General features: G+C 37.9%; 1 protein-coding gene across 1 annotated transcript; it reads left to right on the top strand.

Moving 5' to 3' along the window:
- The first annotated feature begins 8,204 nt into the window (after positions 1-8,204).
- Positions 8,205-22,782, top strand: LOC110466928 (ionotropic receptor 25a-like). Its single transcript, XM_021523734.1, has 13 exons — positions 8,205-8,349; positions 15,537-15,623; positions 16,115-16,348; positions 16,655-16,827; positions 17,062-17,199; positions 17,520-17,612; positions 18,852-18,917; positions 19,149-19,247; positions 19,492-19,683; positions 19,892-20,207; positions 20,735-21,302; positions 21,959-22,175; positions 22,423-22,782. Exons 1-13 carry the CDS (start codon positions 8,205-8,207, stop codon positions 22,585-22,587), a joined length of 2,493 nt encoding a protein of 830 aa, XP_021379409.1. The 3' UTR covers positions 22,588-22,782.
- The last annotated feature ends 1,931 nt before the right edge of the window (positions 22,783-24,713 follow it).

The following is a 24,713-nucleotide window of genomic DNA, read 5'->3' as shown; positions in this document are numbered from 1 at the left end:
GAAGCAATCTGCCTATATAACTGAGCTTGACGTTTGACATTTTGACTTCAAAAAGAATCGCAAGGAAGCAAAATATACATTTTACATGTACTACAATGTGAGTCTTGTTTCCTTCCACCTCCATATTTGCTGGGCTAACAGAAATGTAAATACCGGTGCAATAACCATTTGTTAGCTTTGATTTGTTTTATTTCACCTTCAATACCTCCTCCATCAAGAGTAAGGGTCAAAGTCAGAGATCCACTTTGTCTTTGACCTTTGTACCCAAATCATCTTGACCTTTAACCCAGTGACCCTGCTCTTTGGTCATTTTACTTTTTCTTTAATTCCGACCAACTTTGCTTCATAATGTCCTAACAAAATGTTCATCAGTGAAAAGATACAAAATTTGACCTTGACCTTTGGTCAAATGACTCCGTGTTTATTCCGACCAAGATTGCTTCAAAGTGTCATAACGAAATGTTCACCAGTGAAAAGACACTTAATTTGACCTTCACCTTTAACCCAGTGACCTTCACCTTAAGTCAGTTGACTCTTTGTTAAATTTAGACTAACTTTTCTTCATGATGTCATAACAAAATGATCATCAGGGAAAAGAAACAAAATTTGACCTTGACCTCTGACCTGGTGACCTAGGCCTTTTGTCAATTGACTCCTTGTTTAGTTCTGATCAACATTGCTTCATAATGTCATAACAAAATGTTCATCACTGATAAGATGCAAAATTTGACATTGACCTTTGAACCGTATGATCTTGACCTTTGGTCAATCGACTTTTTACCTCAGTGTGTCTCTTTGTTTAATTCCGACTTAGCGTTTGTCCATTCTCGAGTAGCTCTGGTAAATATTCAGGTTCATGTGAATACATTTCCATTTCCAATGAAGTCCGAACGCAATATAATTAGTGTAATATCACTGATATTAGAGGATATTTACGTGTTTACCAAGAGAATGTAGATGTATTATTAAAAGGCATCTTTGTCAATGTCCATGCTTATATGAACACAAGTCGGGTACAATATATTTACATTGAAGTGGATGTAACCAATATGCGTTCATGCCTGCATGAACATTGAAAGTAACGCCATTCAATCGCTACAGTAGCACGCAAGTGAAATCAAACGTCACCAGCTGCATGATAAAAACAAACCCAGATAATCTCAAAGTGAAGCTGTCTTTGGGAAAATTTCTATAATATAATATTGATGGGGAAATAATATCAAACAATCCGATTCCCATAGGGGAGAGTGAGCTACAGTTTGTCGTTGTTAAAAACAGAATTTAATACAAGTTCACACAACGTCCTTCAAGCAGCAAGGGCTATATATACATTTTGATGAAATAAAAAAAACATGTTTGGACTGAAATCTTGAACTACGTACTTCATTAGGTGAATTTCAAGCAATTTCATGTTGTAAGCATATGGGAATAGAAACCTATGCAATCCCTTTTTGGAACCGTTAGCAATACCATGGCAGTTGTGAGTCAAAAGAAATGAAGTGCCACTAGGAACATCATGAGCTGAACATGTCTTTTGGATTATCTAAAAACTGAAAGTCTGTCTAATGTTTATATTTAATGTGAGGAGTTAATTTTGAATAGGAAGATGATTTACATGGTGATTTAGATGTAATGACAATTTCTCGATTCCCTGCAGAAATATCGGGATAACTAACCGACTAGGTATCGTGACATGTATACCGTGGCGCCGAGTCGTAAACCTGAAAAAAATCTCCCATTTCCTGGAAATGATGACCACGGTAGTGTATCTGACTCCTCATCATAAGATAAACGCATCAGCTTTCACCATACCATAAGATAAGTGTAGTGTAGATACTTAACTTGATGGATATGTACTTTACTTTGTTAGCTGACCTGGTAATAAGAACCCAGTTCAGCTTATGCGGCGGTCTAACATTTTTTAATTTTAACGACATTTTCTCCAAAACCATTGAACAGAATTCAAACAAATTCTAGTAGTAGCATACCTTATCCAGTGATACAAATAAAGGGGTTGGCCCTTATTTAGTGCTGAAGGCAGAGGTTAAAAAAGCAGGTTTGTTTAAGATGATAATTACTTTCTTACCAATTGGCAGTTTCAATAAAATTGTGTTGGCAGCCCATGATAAAAGTTATACAAATAAATGGACCACATTCGCTGATTTAATTAAACAGCTCCCCCAAACAATTTGGCATGTTTCAACCAAATTATGTTCGTAGTATTCTTAGTCCATGGGGATCAGAATTTATACTTATAAAGGATCTAACTTTCTTGGGGAGAGATTGAATTGGTATATTTACTGAAAACGACACCTCTTCCCAAATTACTAGACAGATTTCATCGCACTTTGCTTTCCTTATTCTTAGAGGATAAAAACATACAAAGAATAAGGGACTAATAACAGCTTTAGGGTTAAACATCCTTACCTGTTAATGGGACGCTAAACCTTAAAAACCACACCAAATCTTCGGGATGAGGAAAGGGGTCAAAAGTGGCCCAATTGGCTGATTAGCTTATTCAGCAACTTTTCCCAAAACTACAGGGCAGTTCTTAACCAAGTCTTTTTGTCAATTTTACCAATTCGGAACACAAAGTTGTTCGAAAGAAAATGCACTTTATCGATTTTGGGGGCTGTATTCAAACGTAACATAATACAGGATTATCCAATTGATTAAACATGTTGAACAAATCATAGAATAATAGAAAACATTTTATGCAAAGATTAATATATATGAAAAAAAAGGACAAATAGGACATTATAATACCTCGATTAAAAGTGTAACAGACGACAGCCATGCTAACAAAGATCAGTATTAATACTGCCTACATTTGGATTGGTTTGATATTTTAAATAAACATTTTCTATTATACACATTGAACCGAAGAAAATCTTTTCAAAAATGAATTTGATATTTCTATAAATGAATTATTTCACAAATGCTTCTTGCATCGAAACAGTCATTTCGGGGAATTTCTTTAATCCTAGACAGAGAACGTTTATTATCAGTGGGTGTTGACACTTACTATGGAGTGTTCAATGTATTGACTTTTGTGTTTATTTATAACTATCTTAATATATATTGAACGGCGTGAGAAGTTTTATTAGCACCATTCTCTTTTTTCTTTATTCGGCATATGTTTCCGATCACTTCTGACATAGGTTTCCATTGTTTTGACATTTAGTACCACTGACAGGTTCTAAATGGACGGAATGACCAAAAGGTACAGTACCACTGACAGGTTTTAAATGGACGGAATGACCATAAGGTAAAGTACCACTGACAGGTTCTAAATGGACGGAATGACCATAAGGTACAGTACCACTGACAGGTTCTAAATGGACGGAATGACCATAAGGTACAGTACCACTGACAGGTTCTAAATGGACGGAATGACCATAAGGTACAGTACCACTGACAGGTTCTAAATGGACGGAATGACCATAAGGTACAGTACCACTGACAGGTTCTAAATGGACGGAATGACCATAAGGTACAGTACCACTGACAGGTTCTAAATGGACGGAATGACCATAAGGTACAGTACCACTGACAGGTTCTAAATGGACGGAATGACCAAAAGGTACAGTACCACTGACAGGTTCTAAATGGACGGAATGACCATAAGGTACAGTACCACTGACAGGTTCTAAATGGACGGAATGACCATAAGGTACAGTACCACTGACAGGTTCTAAATGGACGGAATGACCATAAGGTACAGTACCACTGACAGGTTCTAAATGGACGGAATGACCATAAGGTACAGTACCACTGACAGGTTCTAAATGGACGGAATGACCATAAGGTACAGTACCACTGACAGGTTCTAAATGGACGGAATGACCATAAGGTACAGTACCACTGACAGGTTCTAAATGGACGGAATGACCATAAGGTACAGTACCACTGACAGGTTCTAAATGGACGGAATGACCATAAGGTACAGTACCACTGACAGGTTCTAAATGGACGGAATGACCATAAGGTACAGTACCACTGACAGGTTCTAAATGGACGGAATGACCATAAGGTACAGTACCACTGACAGGTTCTAAATGGACGGAATGACCATAAGGTACAGTACCACTGACAGGTTCTAAATGGACGGAATGACCATAAGGTACAGTACCACTGACAGGTTCTAAATGGACGGAATGACCATAAGGTACAGTACCACTGACAGGTTCTAAATGGACGGAATGACCATAAGGTACAGTACCACTGACAGGTTCTAAATGGACGGAATGACCATAAGGTACAGTACCACTGACAGGTTCTAAATGGACGGAATGACCATAAGGTACAGTACCACTGACAGGTTCTAAATGGACGGAATGACCATAAGGTACAGTACCACTGACAGGTTCTAAATGGACGGAATGACCATAAGGTACAGTACCACTGACAGGTTCTAAATGGACGGAATGACCATAAGGTACAGTACCACTGACAGGTTCTAAATGGACGGAATGACCATAAGGTACAGTACCACTGACAGGTTCTAAATGGACGGAATGACCATAAGGTACAGTACCACTGACAGGTTCTAAATGGACGGAATGACCATAAGGTACAGTACCACTGACAGGTTCTAAATGGACGGAATGACCATAAGGTACAGTACCACTGACAGGTTCTAAATGGACGGAATGACCATAAGGTACAGTACCACTGACAGGTTCTAAATGGACGGAATGACCATAAGGTACAGTACCACTGACAGGTTCTAAATGGACGGAATGACCATAAGGTACAGTACCACTGACAGGTTCTAAATGGACGGAATGACCATAAGGTACAGTACCACTGACAGGTTCTAAATGGACGGAATGACCATAAGGTACAGTACCACTGACAGGTTCTAAATGGACGGAATGACCATAAGGTACAGTACCACTGACAGGTTCTAAATGGACGGAATGACCATAAGGTACAGTACCACTGACAGGTTCTAAATGGACGGAATGACCATAAGGTACAGTACCACTGACAGGTTCTAAATGGACGGAATGACCATAAGGTACAGTACCACTGACAGGTTCTAAATGGACGGAATGACCATAAGGTACAGTACCACTGACAGGTTCTAAATGGACGGAATGACCATAAGGTACAGTACCACTGACAGGTTCTAAATGGACGGAATGACCATAAGGTACAGTACCACTGACAGGTTCTAAATGGACGGAATGACCATAAGGTACAGTACCACTGACAGGTTCTAAATGGACGGAATGACCATAAGGTACAGTACCACTGACAGGTTCTAAATGGACGGAATGACCATAAGGTACAGTACCACTGACAGGTTCTAAATGGACGGAATGACCATAAGGTACAGTACCACTGACAGGTTCTAAATGGACGGAATGACCATAAGGTACAGTACCACTGACAGGTTCTAAATGGACGGAATGACCATAAGGTACAGTACCACTGACAGGTTCTAAATGGACGGAATGACCATAAGGTACAGTACCACTGACAGGTTCTAAATGGACGGAATGACCATAAGGTACAGTACCACTGACAGGTTCTAAATGGACGGAATGACCATAAGGTACAGTACCACTGACAGGTTCTAAATGGACGGAATGACCATAAGGTACAGTACCACTGACAGGTTCTAAATGGACGGAATGACCATAAGGTACAGTACCACTGACAGGTTCTAAATGGACGGAATGACCATAAGGTACAGTACCACTGACAGGTTCTAAATGGACGGAATGACCATAAGGTACAGTACCACTGACAGGTTCTAAATGGACGGAATGACCATAAGGTACAGTACCACTGACAGGTTCTAAATGGACGGAATGACCATAAGGTACAGTACCACTGACACGTTCTAGATGGACGGAATGACCAAAAGGTACAGTACCACTGACAGGTTCTAAATGGACGGAATGGCCAAAAGGTACAGTACCACTGACAAGTTCTAAATGGACGGAATGACCAAAAGGTACAGTACCACTGACAGGTACAGTACCACTGACCATAATTTACAGTACCACTGACAGGTACAGTACCACTGACCATAAGGTACAGTACCACTGACCATAAGGTACAGTACCACTGACAGTAACACGCTTACTTTGTTTTACTTTCTGTATATATTCAAGTATATGCCTTAGTTGTCTAGTAGCTTTAAGTTCACCTGGCTCATTATTGTCAAAATATGAAACTAACAATATACGTAAACAATCAACATTTTCGACTTCTTCTCCAAAACCCCTGAACCAATTTCAATGAGATTTTGCAGAAGCCTTCCATGGCCAAAATTATGAATTATATGGTCCCCAGCCCTCAGGGGCCTGAGGGGTGGGGCCAAAAAAGGTCGAATTGACTGAAATTTCAAAAAGTTTCTTCTCAAGAACCAGATATGGTAGAATCAAATACTCTTCATAGATGGAGGGTCTCAATGCGCTTTACCAAAATTGTGAATTTGATGACCCTGGGGTCTCACGTTTGCCCCTGCGGAGGGGGTAAACTTTACTATGGTTTACTTGTGAATTATATGGTCCCGAGCCCACAGGGGCCTTAGGGGCCTTAGGGGCGTTGCCGAAAAGGGTCAAATTGATTAAAATTTCAAAAATCTTCCTCTCAAGATCCAGATATGGTAGAATCGTATACTCTTCATAGATGGAAGGGTCTTAAGGTGCTTTACCAAAATTCAGCTGACAGATAGAACCACTATTTGTGTACATAGTACAAATACTACCCAGATCTTTCACACTACTTTTGCATTAAATGTAGTTCAAGTTACCTTTGTTACAAATTATTTCTTTTTCATTTGGCAACATCGATAACATCAGTCTTTACATAACTCAGGTGACCGTTAAGGCCCATGGGCCTCTTTTTACATACATAACTTACAAAGGGACGCGTTTTGCTATCATGCTGTTTTAAAAGGTCCATACTGATTAACTGCTCACATATTGAACCCCAAGTGATCTTCTAAACTAACCTTACAGGACCAGTGCGTCCGGTGTAAATTAATTTACCAAAATAAATATTTGATTAACCGTATACGGACAGTCACACGACCGACATAACTGGGAACCATGTTAATTGTTATTCGGATCTGAAAATCCATTTACAGTATCAAAATATTTCATGTATTAAGTACCTAATGTCCAGAAGTCATTGATTTATCGTGCAGCAGTAATAATAGCATTAAATGCTAAAGGCACTATGTCCAATTGATCTTGTTCAATAATCCTTCATCAATTAATATTAGGTCTACAAACTCACATTCGGTAAACATTCTGCCCGAGGTCGATCGATACTATGGCTGTAAAGGTAACTCGGCAAGGTGATGCTGGTACGAAATGCCTTAACAAGATTTCCTGTGTTTGATGGGATGTCTTATCATTCGAAATCGTACACAAACAGCCTCTGTAATCATCGCTACGCTTCTAACACGTGAGTTTTTACCAATGGGACCCAATGCACGCCAGTAACCTTGGAATGTTGGGTGGTGTTCTACTATAAAATTATACCTATTTGTTGTTGATTTAACGTATGTTATTGTGTTATCGTAACAATATCACATATCGGTCGGTCTTGTAAATAATTTTCGTTGCTATAATATTAATAATGTAGATAAGTTTGTGATTTATTACTGTGAAAATTTAGCATTGCTCTTAATTCTTCACCTTCAATTTTTCAGGATAAAAACTATATCTATTTTTTTCATTTTATCGTTATATGATTTTAGTATAATTCCCTGATTTTATAATTCAAAAGGCATCCTGTTTTTCCTTGTTGTGTGTCTGGATATATGTATTTAATTGATTTTTTTCAGTTAAATTTTGGCGTCTTGAATGTTTTATCTATAAATCCCTGGTTTTGATGCACTTTCTGCTATTGATTTTTCCCTATTTTGTTTTTGAAACGTCTAATTGAGAATTGAAAATGAAAAATTAACAAAACAGGATTGATTGTATTATTGGTATCACCAGAGGTAGGGGTTACCAAGATATCGAAGCTTCCATTATGTGAAATAAAAGCCAAATACAAATGAATAAAAGGGCAATGATAAAGTTCAGATAGCCGTTATCCTGCTGGCAGGACCACACCATGTTAGTCCTACTGTCAGTACGTTTTTTCTTCCTGTGTTAGTCTAGATCGTGCACGTGATGAGGTTGTGTGTTGGTATGTAAAAGAATCGTATGGAACCCTTTAAGAAGACGAAGATGTGTCCACGTGTAAGACATTCGGACCGTTGTACGAAGATGTGTCCACGTGTAAGACATTCGGACCGTTGTACGAAGATGAAGACACGTGTATGGACTGTGGCACTGAAGATAATGATCCTCCTCGCTGTGGGTGAGACACAAGGTAAGTGTGCACGATATCTGTCTCGCGTAACCACACCTATTGATCATGCTATCTAAGTGTAAACCATTTATTCACAAAATAATCAACGGACTATTACATAAAAACATCTATATTTTTAAGATGTATTATTACTAAAGTGTTGCAACAGAATATAAAGCTACATGTGTGTTGTAAATGTATACTAAGGTTACATGGATGTATGTGTGTGTCTACAGTGTAAGCAGTTTATGAAAAAAAACGATAATCTTTAACAACGCAGTAAAACGGTTCTACACATTGACACATAATTATGTACCATCTTTATACAAATTCAAGTATTTGGATGAACTGCTTTACATTCTAGGTGATACATATAACGAAAGTACATTAACACATCATCTGAGTGCATTATAAGCAACACTGCATATCATATATTGATTTATTTTTCATGAAACATAACTTTTTTTTATAAAATCACCTCAGAGCGATCCAAAAGCAATACTAGATCACTTTAAACAAGAAAGGAAAAATTTCATAATAAAACAAAATCTAATCATTCCTTGTGTTAACATTGCGAATTTGTTGATCAAGATTGTGTTAACAAGGTTGAAATGACAGTCACCGAGAGATTGTTAAACAAGTGTGAAATGACAGTCACAGAGATATTGTTTAACAGACAGTCACCGAGAGATTGCCAAACAAGTGGGAAATGACAGTCACCGAGAAATTGTTAAACAAGTGTGAAATGACAGACACCGAGAAATTGTTAAACAAGTGTGAAATGACAGTCACCGAGAGATTGTCAAACAAGTGTGAAATGACAGTCACCGAGAGATTGCCAAACAAGTGTGAAATGACAGTCACCGAGAAATTGTTTAACAAGTGTGAAATGACAGTCACCGAGAGATTGTTAAACAAGGGTGAAATGACAGTTGCCGAGAGATCGTTAAACAAGTGTTAAATGACAGTCACCGAGAGATTGTCAAACAAGTGTGAAATGACAGTCTCCGAGAAATTGTTTAACTAGTGTGAAATGACAGCCGAGAGATTGTCAAACAAGGGTGAAAAGACAGTCACCGAGAGATTGGTAAACAAGTGTGAAATAACAGTCACCGAGATATTGTTAAACAAGTGTGACATGACAGTCACCGAGATATTGTTAAACAAGGGTGAATTGACAGTCACCGAGAGATTGTAAAACAAGTGTGAAATAACAGTCACCGAGATATTGTTAAACAAGGGTGAATTGACAGTCACCGAGAGCTTGTTAAACAAGGGTGAAATGACAGTCACCGAGAGATTGTTAAACAAGTGTGAAATGACAATCACCAAGAGATTGTTAAACAAGTGTGAAATGACAGTCACCGAGATATTGTTAAACAAGTGTGATATGACAGTCACCGAGAGATTGTCAAACAACTGTGAAATGATAGTCACCGAGAAATTTTTTAACAAGTGTGGAATGACAGTCACCGAGAAATTGTTAAACAAGTGTGAAATGACAATCACCGAGAGATTGTCAAACAAGTGTGAAATGATAGTCACCGAGAAATTGTTTAACAAGTGTGAAATGACAGTCACCGGGAAATTGTTAAACAAGTGTGAAATGACAGTTGCCGAGAGATCGTTAAACAAGTGCGAAATGACAGTCACCGAGAGATTGTTAAACAAGTGTGAAATGACAGTCACCAAGAGATTGTCAAACAAGGGTGAAATGACAATCACCGAGAGATTGTTTAACAAGTGTGAAATGACAGTCACCGAGAGATTGTTTAACAAGTGTGAAATGACAGTCCCCGAGAGATTGTCAAACAAGTGTGAAATGATAGTCACCGAGAAATTTTTTAACAAGTGTGAAATGACAGTCACCGAGAAATTGTTAAACAAGTGTATTGTCAAACAAGTGTGAAATGACAGTCACCGAGAGATTTTTAAACAAGTGTGAAATGAGTCACCGAGAGATTGTTAAACAAGTGTGAAATGACAGTCACTGAGAGATTGTCAAACAAGTGTGAAATGACAGTCACAGAGATATTGTTTAACAAGTGTGAAATGACAGTCACCGAGAGATTGTCAAACAAGTGTGAAATGATAGTCACCGAGAAATTTTTTAACAAGTGTGAAATGACAGTCACCGAGAAATTGTTAAACAAGTGTATTGTCAAACAAGTGTGAAATGACAGTCACCGAGAAATTGTTAAACAAGTGTGAAATGACAGTTGCCGAGAGATTGTTAAACAAGGGTGAAATGACAGTCACCGAGAGATTGTTAAACAAGTGTGATATGACAGTCACCGAGAGATTGTCAAACAAGTGTGAAATGACAGCCGAGAGATCGTTAAACAAGGTTGAAATGACAGTCATCGAGAGATTGCTAAACAACTGTGAAATGACAGTCACCGAGAGATCGCTAAACAAGTGTGAAATGACAGTCACCGAGAGATTGTTAAACAAGTGTGAAATGACAGTTGCCGAGAGATTGTTAAACAAGGGTGAAATGACAGTCACCGAGAGATTGTTAAACAAGTGTGATATGACAGTCACCGAGAGATTGTCAAACAAGTGTGAAATGATAGTCACCGAGAAATTTTTTAACAAGTGTGAAATGACAGTCACCGAGAAATTGTTAAACAAGTGAAAAATGACAGTTGCCGAGAGATCCTTAAACAAGTGTGAAATGACAGTCACCGAGAAATTGTTAAACAAGTGAAAAATGACAGTTGCCGAGAGATCCTTAAACAAGTGTGAAATGACAGTCACCGAGAAATTGTTAAACAAGTGAAAAATGACAGTTGCCGAGAGATCCTTAAACAAGTGTGAAATGACAGTCACCGAGAAATTGTTAAACAAGTGTATTGTCAAACAAGTGTGAAATGACAGTCACCGAGAGATTGTTTAACAAGTGTGAAATGATAGTCACAGAGATATTGTTTAACAAGTGTGAAATGACAGTCACCGAGATATTGTTTAACAAGTGTGAAATGACAGTCACCGAGATATTGTTTAACAAGTGTGAAATGACAGTCACCGAGAGATTGTAAAACAAGTGTGAAATGACAGTCACCGAAAGATTGTTAAACAAGTGTGAAATGACAGTCACCGATAGATTGTTAAACAAGTGTTAAATGACAGTCACCGAACCGAGAGATTGTCAAACAAGTGTGAAATGACAGTCACCAAGAGATTGTCAAACAAGGGTGAAATGACAATCACCGAGAGATTGTTTAACAAGTGTGAAATGATAGTCACAGAGATATTGTTTAACAAGTGTGAAATGACAGTCACCGAGAGATTGTCAAGCAAGTGTGAAATGACAGTCACCGAGAGATTGTTAAACAAGAGTGAAATGACAGTCACCGAGAGATTGTCAAACAAGTGTGAAATGACAGCCGAGAGATCGTTAAACAAGGTTGAAATGACAGTCATCGAGAGATTGCTAAACAACTGTGAAATGACAGTCACCGAGAGATCGCTAAACAAGTGTGAAATGACAGTCACCGAGAGATTGTTAAACAAGGGTGAAATGACAGTATATCTAACGATTGAAGTAACAAGGGTGAAATGACATTTTGCCTAACCATTTTTGTAACAAGGTTGAAATGGTAGTATAACTTTAGATTGCATTAACAAGGGTGAAATGACAGACCACTGAACTCTTGTGTTGAGTCGATTTGACAGGGTCCCACATATAAGACTTACCGGCAACAAATACAAAGCATGATCGTTAGTTTCATTGATACCCGTTAACTCATGTGCCTTATTTCATTTCCACTTTTAAATGTTTTAAACATATCTTATTTAAGTCTATCAGCTACCTGATACCATAGACAGCAATAATACAGTAATGTTACTGTAATGTACATACTTATTGTGTTGTTGTATATATAAAATTGCGAAATGCACCTATAGTCTGTGGTCGAGGAATACCTGGTGACCTTTTGTCTGTCTGCTGCATATATATATATATTGAGGCTTTTAATTTGTTTTGATTAATATATTGACGTGTAATTCATTATTCAACCTCGATGGTTACGTGAGCCAGTGCTTAGGAACTTATTTGTTGAATCCAGTGTCACGTCAAAAGCTTAAATGATTCAGATATAACGCCATCATTGCCCATGGGTTATTTACACAATTAAAAACTTTGCTATTATAATGATAACTTAAGTGATTAGATTACACCGCTGGTATTATGAATTGCTATTGGGTATATCATTGCCGATCTCACCACATTATTTATGGAATTGATACAGTTCACATTTAGTACAATACATGCTGCTGACAACATTATGGTCATGTTATTTATTTTACAATCTGTAGGTATCTTTGTGTTATCGAGAGGAGATATATCACAGCTTTAGTACCGGGTACACGTGTCTTGGCATCACGTGTCACGGTTTTAATACCGGGTATACGTGTCTTGACATCACGTGTCACTGCTTTAATACCGGGTATACGTATCTTGACATCACGTGTCACAGCTTTAATACCGGGTACACGTGTCTTGACATCACGTGTCACAGCTTAAAACCGGGTATACGTGTCTTGACATCACGTGTCACAGCTTTAATACCAGGGACACGTGGCTTGACATCACGTGTCACAGCTTTAATACCAGGGACACGTGGCTTGACATCACGTGTCACAGCTTTAATACCGGGTTCACGTGTCTTGGCATCACGTGTCACAGCTTTGATACCGGGTATACGTGTCTTGACATCACGTGTCACAGCTTTAATACCTGGTATACGTGTCTTGGTATACGTGTCTTGACATCACGTGTCACATCTTTAATACCGGGTACACGTGTCTTGTCATCACGTGTCACAGTTTTAATACCGGGTATACGTGTCTTGACATCACATGTCACAGCTTAAAACCGGGTATACGTGTCTTGACATCACGTGTCGCAGCTTTAATACCGGGTATACGTGTCTTGAAATCACGTGTCACAGCTTTAATACCGGTTATACGTGTCTTGACATCACGTGTCACTGCTTAAATACCGGGTATACGTGTCTTGACATCACATGTCACAGCTTTAATACCGGGTATACATGTCTTGACCTCACGTGTCACAGCTTTAATACCGGGTATACATTTCTTGACATCACGTGTCACAGCTTTAATACCAGGTACACGTGTCTTGACATCACGTGTCACTGCTTTAATACCGGGTACACGTGTCTTGACATCGCGTGTCACAGCTTTAATACCGGGTATACATGTCTTGACATCACGTGTCACAGCTTTAATCCCGGGTACACGTGTCTTGGCATCACGTGTCACGGTTTTAATACCGGGTATACGTGTCTTGACATCCCGTGTCTGACATCACGTGTCACAGCTTAAAACCGGGTATACGTGTCTTGACATCACGTGTCGCAGCTTTAATACCGGGTATACGTGTCTTGTCATCACGTGTCACAGCTTTAATACCAGGTACACGTGTCTTGACATCACGTGTCACAGCTTAAAACCGGGTATACGTGTCTTGACATCACGTGTCACAGTTTTAATACCGGGTATACGTGTCTTGACATCCCGTGTCTGACATCACGTGTCACAGCTTAAAACCGGGGATACGTGTCTTGACATCACGTGTCACAGCTTTAATCCCGGGTACACGTGTCTTGGCATCACGTGTCACGGTTTTAATACCGGGTATACGTGTCTTGACATCCCGTGTCACAGCTTAAAACCGGGTATACGTGTCTTGACATCACGTGTCACATCTTTAATACCGGTAATACGTGTCTTGACATCACGTGTCACTGTTTTAGTACCGGTTATGCTTGTCTTGACATCACGTGTCACAGCTTTAGTGCCGGGTATACGTGTCTTGACATCACGTGTCGCAGCTTTAATACCGGGTATACGTGTCTTGACATCACGTGTCACAGCTTTAATACCGGGTATACGAGTCTTGACATTACGTGTCACAGCTTTGATACCGGGTATACGTGTCTTGACATCACGTGTCACAGCTTTAATACCAGGTATACGTGTCTTGACAGCACGTGTCACAGCTTTAATACCAGGTACACGTGTCTTGACATCACGTGTCACTGCTTTAATACCGGGTATACGAGTCTTGACATCACGTGTCACAGCTTTAATTCCGGGTACACGTGTCTTGGCATCACGGGTCACAGCTTTAATACCGGGTTTACGTGTCTTGGCCACCCGTGTCACAGCTTTAATACCGGGTATACGTGTCTTGACATCACGTGTCACAGCTTTAATACCGGGTATACGTGTCTTGACATCCCGTGTCACAGCTTTAATACCGGGTTCACGTGTCTTGGCATCACGTGTCACAGCTTTAATACCGGGTATACGCGTCTTGACATCCCGTGTCACAGCTTTAATACCGGGTTCACGTGTCTCGGCATCACGTGTCACAGCTTTAATACCGGGTATACGCGTCTTGACATCCCGTGTCACAGCTTTAATACCGGGTTCACGTGTCTTGGCATCACGTGTCACAGCTTTAATACCGGGTACACGTGTCTTGACATCACGTTTCACTGCTTTAATACCGGGTATACGTGTCTTGACATCACGTGTCACTGCTTTAATACCGGGTATACGTGTCTTGACATCACGTGTGACAGCTTTAGTACCGGTTATACGTGTCTTGACATCACGTGTCACTGCTTTAATACCGGGTATACGTGTCTTGAAATCACGTGTCACAGCTTTAATACCGGTTATACGTGTCTTGACATCACGTGTCACAGCTTTAATACCGGGTATATGTGCCTTGACATCACGTGTCACAGCTTTAATACCTGGTATACGTGTCTTGACATCACGTGTCACAGCTTTAATACCGGGTACACGTGTCTTGACATCACGTGTCACAGCTTTAATACCGGTTATACGTGTCTTGACATCACGTGTCACAGTTTTAATACCGGGTACAAGTGTCTTGACATCACGTGTCACATTTTTAATACCGGGTAGACGTGTCTTGACATCACGTGTCACAGCTTTAATACCGGGTATACGTGTCTTGACATCACGTGTCAGTGGTTTTTGTTGTACCGTTTTTGACGAAACCTATATTTTTTACTGATAATTTTCTTACAAATAAATAACACTTAAACACATTATTTGCTTTTCAACACTATGATGATAAATGAATTTTAAGTCATAGTTACAAGTAAATAATTATATACTTAATGACTAAAACCTTTTTACAGGTGCAGATTTCAATATGAAGAATATTAATTTGATCGTGAATAGGAGTCAGCCTGGTGTAGTCCGGTACTATAGTGCCACGCTGCGGGGTACGTTCAACCTATTCCTGATGTGTCGGTCTTAGATTACTTTGTCTTTGCCCATAGCATCCTTTGCATTCAACTCATTTGGTACAACAATAATTCCTTCATATAACAATATCCTTATATTTAAAAAAGCTGGGAACACAAAGCGTATTAAGACTGATTATCAAACTAAATCAATCACGTGCTCTAACATGTCATTTTTTATTTGTATTTCATTTGTTCAGCTATTGTGATCTTTTACCAGAACATTTAAAATAATAATAACCAATCGAAAGACGATGGGCAGATTAATGTGTTTTGTATAATAAATTTCATTTGAGAATTGATTATATAATATTGAAGATTTTTGTAAATATATTGAAGTTTCTGACGTAGTGTAAGTGAACTGTATTCTATATGTTGATTACTTCCTTAACGTTTGCCTTCCAACAATCTTGTTACTTTAGACCTTCAAAACAAATAGAATATTAACAGTGTATTCTCCGTGCTTTTAGACCAATCTCCATTTTTGGTGTTTGTCTATGATCCGACTGTGGGACCGGAAGTCATAGATGAGTGTGGGATGTCCGTTGTCGTCTGCCTGTATGATCGATGTCAGTTTCCTTCAGAGCACCTAGTGACGCTACAGTCTCCTCAGCTAAGATATGGCACCCTACTTACACGTCTGTTGACGAGTGGGTATGATCAGCACAAGGAGCTCATCATCCTCAACGACGAGGACATGCAGAGTATGTGCCATCTGTATCTGTTCACGGGGGATGCTTTTGTATGTTGTATTGTGGAGTTTAACATTTCCTTATAATCTTAGTTAGGTTGTTTCTAAACCGCCACTTGATTAAAAAATGACACAAATACTTTGCTTTTATAGATTTATATCATAAAATAGTACACACTACGGAGTTGTATGGGGTGGGGATATTTAATCATTTGACGATTTTATCTTTAACACCGATTGCTAGATTCTAACGACAAAATTGCGTCGCTCATGAACGATCGGATACATTTTACTTATTTATGGCTTCGTTTATTTTCAGTGCCATTGTCGTTCTTGCTAGAGAACGTGCAGTCCGTTGATGTTGTTCTAGTGGATATCAAATTGTCTGAGAGGAATTTCCTAGACTCATTGCGGAAAGTCCTGTCTCGCTCGGATTCACGAAAATTCATCTTCCTCGGAACGCCACCACTGGTTAAGAACGTCACACATTTGGTAGTAGATGTTTACGAAGGGCTCATCAATGTACTCTATTTCTTCAAATAATTCTGTTAACGACCTTGTTTTAAGAGTCTTTACATTATAATTGCTTGTACGTATGGTATTGCTATGAAATAAAAGCAACACTTTGATACAAAACGTTTAAAATTCGAGAATCAGTAAATGTCATTACCTGATTTATCTGATATCAATAATATTTTAGAAATTATTTCTGTTTGTTCTGTGTAGATATCAGACCTGATGCCTTTAGTGGCCGATACCATTTGGTTGTTACTGGATACACAAGGCGTTCTTCCCATATGCAACCCATGTGACAGTGCTATCAATATACTTAGAGATGACTATGTACAACAACTTGAAACGACTGTAAGTAGTCCCCGAATTCTTTCACTTTCGGAATTTTACATATAGCACAATCTGGAACTTAAAATGATTCAACGATAAAGTCAGGTTTTCTTGCATCTATGGCATACATTGCAAACACCTGTAATAGAAAAAAAATATAGAAAAGCTTATACTACATCAGCCCAAAATTATGGCCACTCGAAAATATCTTCACTGTGAATAGTTTAATAAAAAGTCCAAAGTATTTAATTTTACAGGATTTCCATGCATTAAAACAAGAAGTATTACATATTTGTGTATAGTTAATGTAACATTTAACATTTCATGTTTTCTTTTGTCAGATTGAGTCAGTTGTCCGCCGAGTGCTGAACACGTCACAATTTTACACAGAAGGTGGGATCGATCAGCTGTCACTTCGCTCGGAATTAAAACAGGTAATCAAACGTAAATATGTGTTACATCTCTAAGTGTATTGATAGCATCTTACAGGAAAGTCAATCGTGAATATGTGTTACATCTCTAAGTATATTGATAGCATCTTACAGGAAAGTCAAACGTAAACATGTGTTACGAGGTGGGTGGATCACTTCAGAACTAAACACGGAAGTCAGAAGTAAACACGTATGCAAAGGGATGCGAGATAGGATACGAATCTTACAGAAAAGTAAAACGTAAATACGTGTTGGAAAGAGGGTGGGTCACTTAAATCAGAACTAAACAAGGAAGTCAGAAGTAAATATTCATTAGAAGGAATGGGTCACTTGGATCTGAACCTTACAGGAACGTTTAACGTAAATAAGCTTGATGAAGTAGATGGATCACTTATGTCTGAACTAAACATGTAATGATAAGTAAAGGTGTGGATCACTTTTATCTAAACTCTAACTGGAAATTAAATATGTGTAAGAATGTGGGATAACTTGCTAAACAGGTAGTGATAAGTAAGTATGTGGGGTTGATCACTTTGCTCTTTACTAAACAGGTAGTGATAAGTAAGTATGTGGGGTTGATCACTTTGCTCTTGACTAAACAGGTAGTGACAAGTAAGTATGTTAGGTGGATCACTTTGCTCCTGACTAAACAGGTAATGATAAGTAAGTATGTGGGGTTGATCTCTTTGCTCTTGACTAAACAGGTAATGATAAGTAAGTATGTGGGGTTGATCACTTTGCTCTTTACTAAACAGGTAGTGATAAGTAAGTATGTGGGGTTGTTCACTTTGCTCTTGACTAAACAGGTAATGATAAGTAAGTATGTTAGGTAGATCACTTTGCTCTTGACTAAACAGGTAATGCTAAGTAAGTATGTGGGGTTGATCACTTTGCTCTTGACTAAACAGGTAATGATAAGTAAGTATGTGGGGTTGATCGCTAAGAGGAAGAGGAAGAACACCAACATAACTTAGCGACGTTTAGAAATAGTTAGGAAAAGATTAAATCATTGCATTCCTAGAAATGGTTTCACACTCGTATCTAATTTCTTTGACATCACTTCAGAAAGTTTCTGAATGCTAGTCGGTTTCCAGCTAAAACAATTACAACGTTATTCCATGTGATGGTTCATATAATCTTTTACCTTTTAAAAAGATCATGTTTGCAACAACGATGAGCAGAATTTTTATTATGAAATAAGTTGCTTTTGTTCAACAGCTGTGGTTTTCATTAACTTTTCAGGCATTGATTTCAGTCCAGCATGAGATACAAATATTCCAACCGGGTTTCAATGGAACACTTGCTCAGGTAAACTGTCAAATTTTCTTCGTGTCGTATTAAAGTTATAAAACAAAAAAACTTTGTTATAGTGGCTGACGTAAAGCATCTCAATGTACGTTGAAATACAAACTAAGCTGAATCCTTTTATCCCAGGTACAATTTGGCTGATGCAGTTTTATATTGTAAAACATTTTTTTCACTTCCAACAATTCTTGTTCTAATAGGAATATCATTCGGTAATGAACCGTTATGTTTTAGGTCGGCGTATGGAATAACGTTTCCGAAGCGTCGGGCAGGTTGCCAGTCAACTTCACAACAAAACACGAAAAACTGGCTCTGAGAGTTGTTACTATTCACGTACGTATAAACAATAAGGTTTATCAAGACTTACAACAAAATTAAATTATTAAATTAAGCTATATGTATAAATATTGATTGTTCCACACAATATCCTGTGGAATTATCACATTTCATATCGACTTTTAGAAAACAACTGTCGATATCATCAATACACTATTTTAAACATATTTTTATAGGGTAAAGTTCTATCTTTAATGTCATTTAAATTATTCACAGTTGATGATCTTGTGTGTTCTCTTAGCACCCGCCCTACATATACAAGACATCCATTGACGGTGTCATCTCCTATCGCGGGTACGCTGTTGAGTTGCTGAGTAAAATAGCAGAGGCCTCTGGAGTACAGTTCATTATATCTGAGTGCACCACCACAAAGCCTTTTCTAGAGGCCACTGTATTCGCCTGGAATGAATGCATTACAGATATTGTTTCCGGGGTAAGTTTTAAAATTTATCCTATTTGACTGCATTCACTGTGATTAACATTATATGAAAATGATACGCTAGATTTAGAAAAACATATCAATGCATATAAGGCGTTTGAAATATGGACTACTGATTTAACAAATACTTTGTATACGTTGGTTGTCTATAATGTAACAAGACAGTACATATTGTATACGGTAATTTTGTTAATTTCTTCAGAGAGCTGATATGGTTATTGGGCCAATTGGAGTGACTAAGGAGCGAGGAACCATGGTCGACTTCATCTTGCCGTATATTCAGTACGATAGTGTTCAGATGCTTACAAGGGCCAAAAAAGGAAGACGGTTTGACTTTTTGGAAATATTTGACCACTGGTCAATGCTCGTTTGGCTGAGTTGTTTTATTTTCACATCAGTAACATTGTGGATTTATGAAAATGTAATAAAACGGCTGGAAAGGAGGAAGAACCCGGATGTCAAGTACTGCTCCTTCCAAGACGTGGTCTGGTTTATTGTTACTAAGGCGGAATTTGAATGTACGTCGTTAAGCTTAAGAAATCATGGCGTTCCGTTTGCTAACATCGTAACGATACTCCTTTTGTAACTGTTGTACAGTATTGAATGATAATTAAACATCAAACACTTTTACAATAACGAAGAAATGTCACCACATTAGCGTTTCAAGTATTTAAAAAGAAACCACACAATGTTAGGAAATTGGCGAGGTGAGAAAGATCATGATAATTACTTGAAAAGGTTATTTCTCTACGCTTTTTGACGTTATAGGTGACAGTATAGAGATGATCATCATACGGTGTATTCCTCTAATGTAGAAACAGTAGCTCGACCGTGGTGACTCAATCGCGCTGGCCACTGTATACAATGTTAAGTAATATGTGATGTTACTATTTTTTTAATTGGTTAAAAGTACAAATGACGTAAATACAGGAATATTTATTCGAAATATACAAGATAATTCTTTAAAGGTGTTTAGATTGTTATTACTGAACGATTAAAGTACTTAATAATGTAACAATATGGCTAATACTGTCTTGATTCACAGGTGACGGTATCCGGTTATCACGAACAAGTACTAAGTTAATGGGTTTCGGATTCTGGCTGTTGTCTTTCATCCTCCTTTCTGCTTTCACAGCCAATCTGGCTTCCTTTATGACCGTTTATCGTATGGACGACCTACACGTGAAAGCCGTCTCTGATTTGGTGACTACAAAGGATGTGAAGTTTTCTGTAGTATGGGGTTCAGATGAAATGGTGTATTTTGAAAATATGATGAAAACTGAAGAAGCGTTTCACGATCTGTGGAAAAGCTCAAACCTCTACCCCGACAATAAACAATATGCCTTCAACGAGATTGTCTGGGACTATCCAGTTAGAGACACGTTCACGAAAATATGGCAAAGCATGTCAAAGACGGGATTCTTCAATAGTACATCCGAGGCTCTCAGAAGAGTGGCAGAAGGAAACTTTATTCTTCTGTCAAAAACAGAGACTGTGAAATATTTAATATCTCAGAACTGTGATGTTAAGTCGCTAGGGTCACCTATGGGCTATCATCCTGTTGGATTTGCACTGAAAAAAGATTCCAGCCTCTTATCAACTATGTCCAACAGGTAACTGAAACATACAATTGAATGCATTTGAGATTTTACTCTTACATATATATACATCTAATAAAAAAGATGAAATGCCAATGTGAATTAGGTAAGTAAAGATAATAACAAGATCTTACGACCGTATAGCCAAAACAAGCTGCTTTCCCCTTCACATGACTCTTCATGGTAACTTCAAAAGGACATGTAATGGTGACGTCACGATGTTGTCATTTTGAAATAAACATGTGAAGGGTGAAAGCAGCCTGCTTTTATTTTCATTTGGCCATGATATCTTGTTTTTGTTTCTATATATATATTTATTATATATAAATGCTCAAAGCATAGGTGCCTTTAAAATTTGCCCGCGATTTAGTATAACTACTTCTATGTTCAAATACTGATTTCTCAACAAAAGTACAATAATTTCTTAATCCATAATTACTTCTTAGTTCACTATTGATTTATATGTTTTCCCTAACACGATTATTATCATGACCAGCTGTAGAAATGGCAAATATACCCAAAATAAATAAAACGAGTCAGATGACCAGCTTGTATATCCCTTCGGCAAAACACTACGAAAGGCGCTGCTTCTGGCGGATTATATTTTATATGGCTTCCGATGGTATTGTCCATTAAATAATATACATATCATAAATTCTATTTGATTACAGTTTTATGGAAATACAACAGTCTTCTGATGTGGAGAGTTTGAAAAGAAAATGGTGGGAGAACAGAAACTTGCACTGCGATACTGAGGAAATCATACAAGAAATTGGTTTCACTGAAATTGGCTATTGGTTCCTGACCCCCGTATTCGGCATAAGTCTTGGAATTCTTATTCTTGGTATGGAGCGCATCGTCCGGTACAGGATCAGTAGCACAGCCAAGGTAAACATGATAACTGAAGTACGGGTTATGCATTGGAATATCAACGTTATCAATAAACAGTATGTGATAGAAATAAATAATGCATATCAGGCACTATCTTGCAATCACTGTTTAGTATAAATGATTTATTTGGAATATTGCGTTTAACTTGATGAAGGACGGTGTAAATCCAGCTCATTAATAAATATAATGAATTATTATCCCAGATATTTATACTAACAGATATTTTGTCTATATTTTGCGGCAGAAGTACACCGTACGGAATGGCTATTCACCGACCCAGCACTATCGGGACAATGATGGTCCTGGAAGTACACAGGATACAAGTCTCCAAAACAAGGGATTTTCAGAAAATCGTCCTAAAAACTTAACGACTATGGTCCATGATACCAAAGACATGCCACATCTTTAAACAAAAGAACTGTGTTATATTTGAAACTGGTATTTCATATAGATATATCCCCGTTATGTCATGTAAAATATCTTACCATTATGGTGTTTACATTTATCAACGCTATTCCGTGTAAGATTTGTCACGGGTATAACGTGTAAATGATTTCCTGGTATGTCTTCTTTTATATATCTATACATTTTTTGCAATAAAGTGTTTCAATACAAAATGGAATCCTATTTAACTATTGTATACATACAGCAAACTGACTGCTCTACTATACATCCCTGAACCCTGTCGGCTATATATATATATTTCACTAAAAGACAACAAATCGATCCAGCACTATGATATACTCCTGCTGATGGGGTTAACGTGTCACCTTTGATTCGCTAACCAGAAGCCTAATCTACGTATCAGGATGTTTAGCATAGACGTGTTCTGTTCATCAACAAGGCATTTAACCATGTGTTTTCTACTTAAAAGGCTTTGATTTACAGTTGTTATCAAGGTCTGATTTCCGTCATTGCGATTTCGGTATCTTTCATGATAGAAGATTGCTTTTCATTGCTTTTCATTATTTTCAAGAATTTTTAACATGTATTTCTTGTAATGAACAAGGAGCAGAGCGAAATAGCAAGTATTAAGCAACAGTTTAGCTTATATCTACTGTTATCAGTGTCCAAATACGCGTAACATCAATTTTGTGATGAATACACGTTTGATAACACCCTGTGGAGCTGTATTTGACTGTAGATACCCATTGTTTTAATTGTGACGTCACAACTAGGATCTTTCTGTGGTAAGGACACCGCTGATGTCAAATCTATATAAGTCAATAATTATATACATTCACGACCACATCTATTGCCTTTTATCTGACCTCGACATACACACTCGATCTTTACCTTCACAACAGCAAATTTGATCTTACATTGACGTACACGGTCAATAATTACATTCACAACCACATTTATCTTATCGTGACATATTCAGTCAATAACTACATTCACAGCCATATATATTTTATCCTACCGTGACGTACACATTCAATAACTACATTCACAACCATATAATTTGTTTTACCTCGACATACACAGTCAATATATACATTCACATCCATATATAATGTATCTTACCGTGACGTACACAGTGAATAACTACATTCACAACCATATATATTTTATCCTATCGTGACGTACACAATCAATAACTACATTCACAACCACAAATTTCGTTTTACCTCGACATACATAGTCAATATTAGCATTCACAACCATATATTTTGTCTTGCCGTGACGCACACAGACAATATTAGCATTCACAACCATATATTTAGTTTTGCCGTGACGTACACAGACAATATTAGCATTCCCAACCATACATTTTGTCTTGCCGTGACGTACACAGACAATATTAGTATTCACAACCATATATTTTGTCTTGCCGTGACGTCCACAGACAATATTAGCATTCACAACCATATATTTAGTTTTGCCGTGACGTACACAGACAATATTAGCATTCCCAACCATACATTTTGTCTTGCCGTGACGTACACAGACAATATTAGTATTCACAACCATATATTTTGTCTTGCCGTGACGTCCACAGACAATATTAGCATTCACAACCATATATTTTGTCTTTCCGTGACGTACACAGACAATATTAGCATTCACATCCATATATTTTGTCTTGCCGTGACGTACACAGACAAGATTAGCATTCACATCCATATATTTTGTCTTGCCGTGACGTACACAGAAAATATTAGCATTCACAACCATATATTTTGTCTTACCGTGACGTACACAGACAATATTAGCATTCACAACCCTATATTTTGTCTTGCCGTGACGTACACAGACAAGATTAGCATTCACATCCATATATTTTGTCTTGCCGTGACGTACACAGAAAATATTAGCATTCACAACCATATATTTTGTCTTGCAGTGACGTACACAGACAATATTAGCATTCACATCCATATATTTTGTCTTGCCGTGACGTACACAGACAATATTAGCATTAACAGCCATATATTTTGTCTTGCCGTGAAGTACACAGACACTATTAGCATTCACAAACATATATTTTGTCTTGCCGTGACGTACACAGACACTATTAGCATTCACAACCAT

Source organism: Mizuhopecten yessoensis, unplaced genomic scaffold (genome assembly GCF_002113885.1).
Source record: "Mizuhopecten yessoensis strain PY_sf001 unplaced genomic scaffold, ASM211388v2 scaffold11149, whole genome shotgun sequence".
Classification (NCBI taxonomy): domain Eukaryota; kingdom Metazoa; phylum Mollusca; class Bivalvia; order Pectinida; family Pectinidae; genus Mizuhopecten; species Mizuhopecten yessoensis.
Note: the sequence above shows the minus strand (reverse complement) of the source record. Positions and strands in the feature narration are given on the sequence as shown.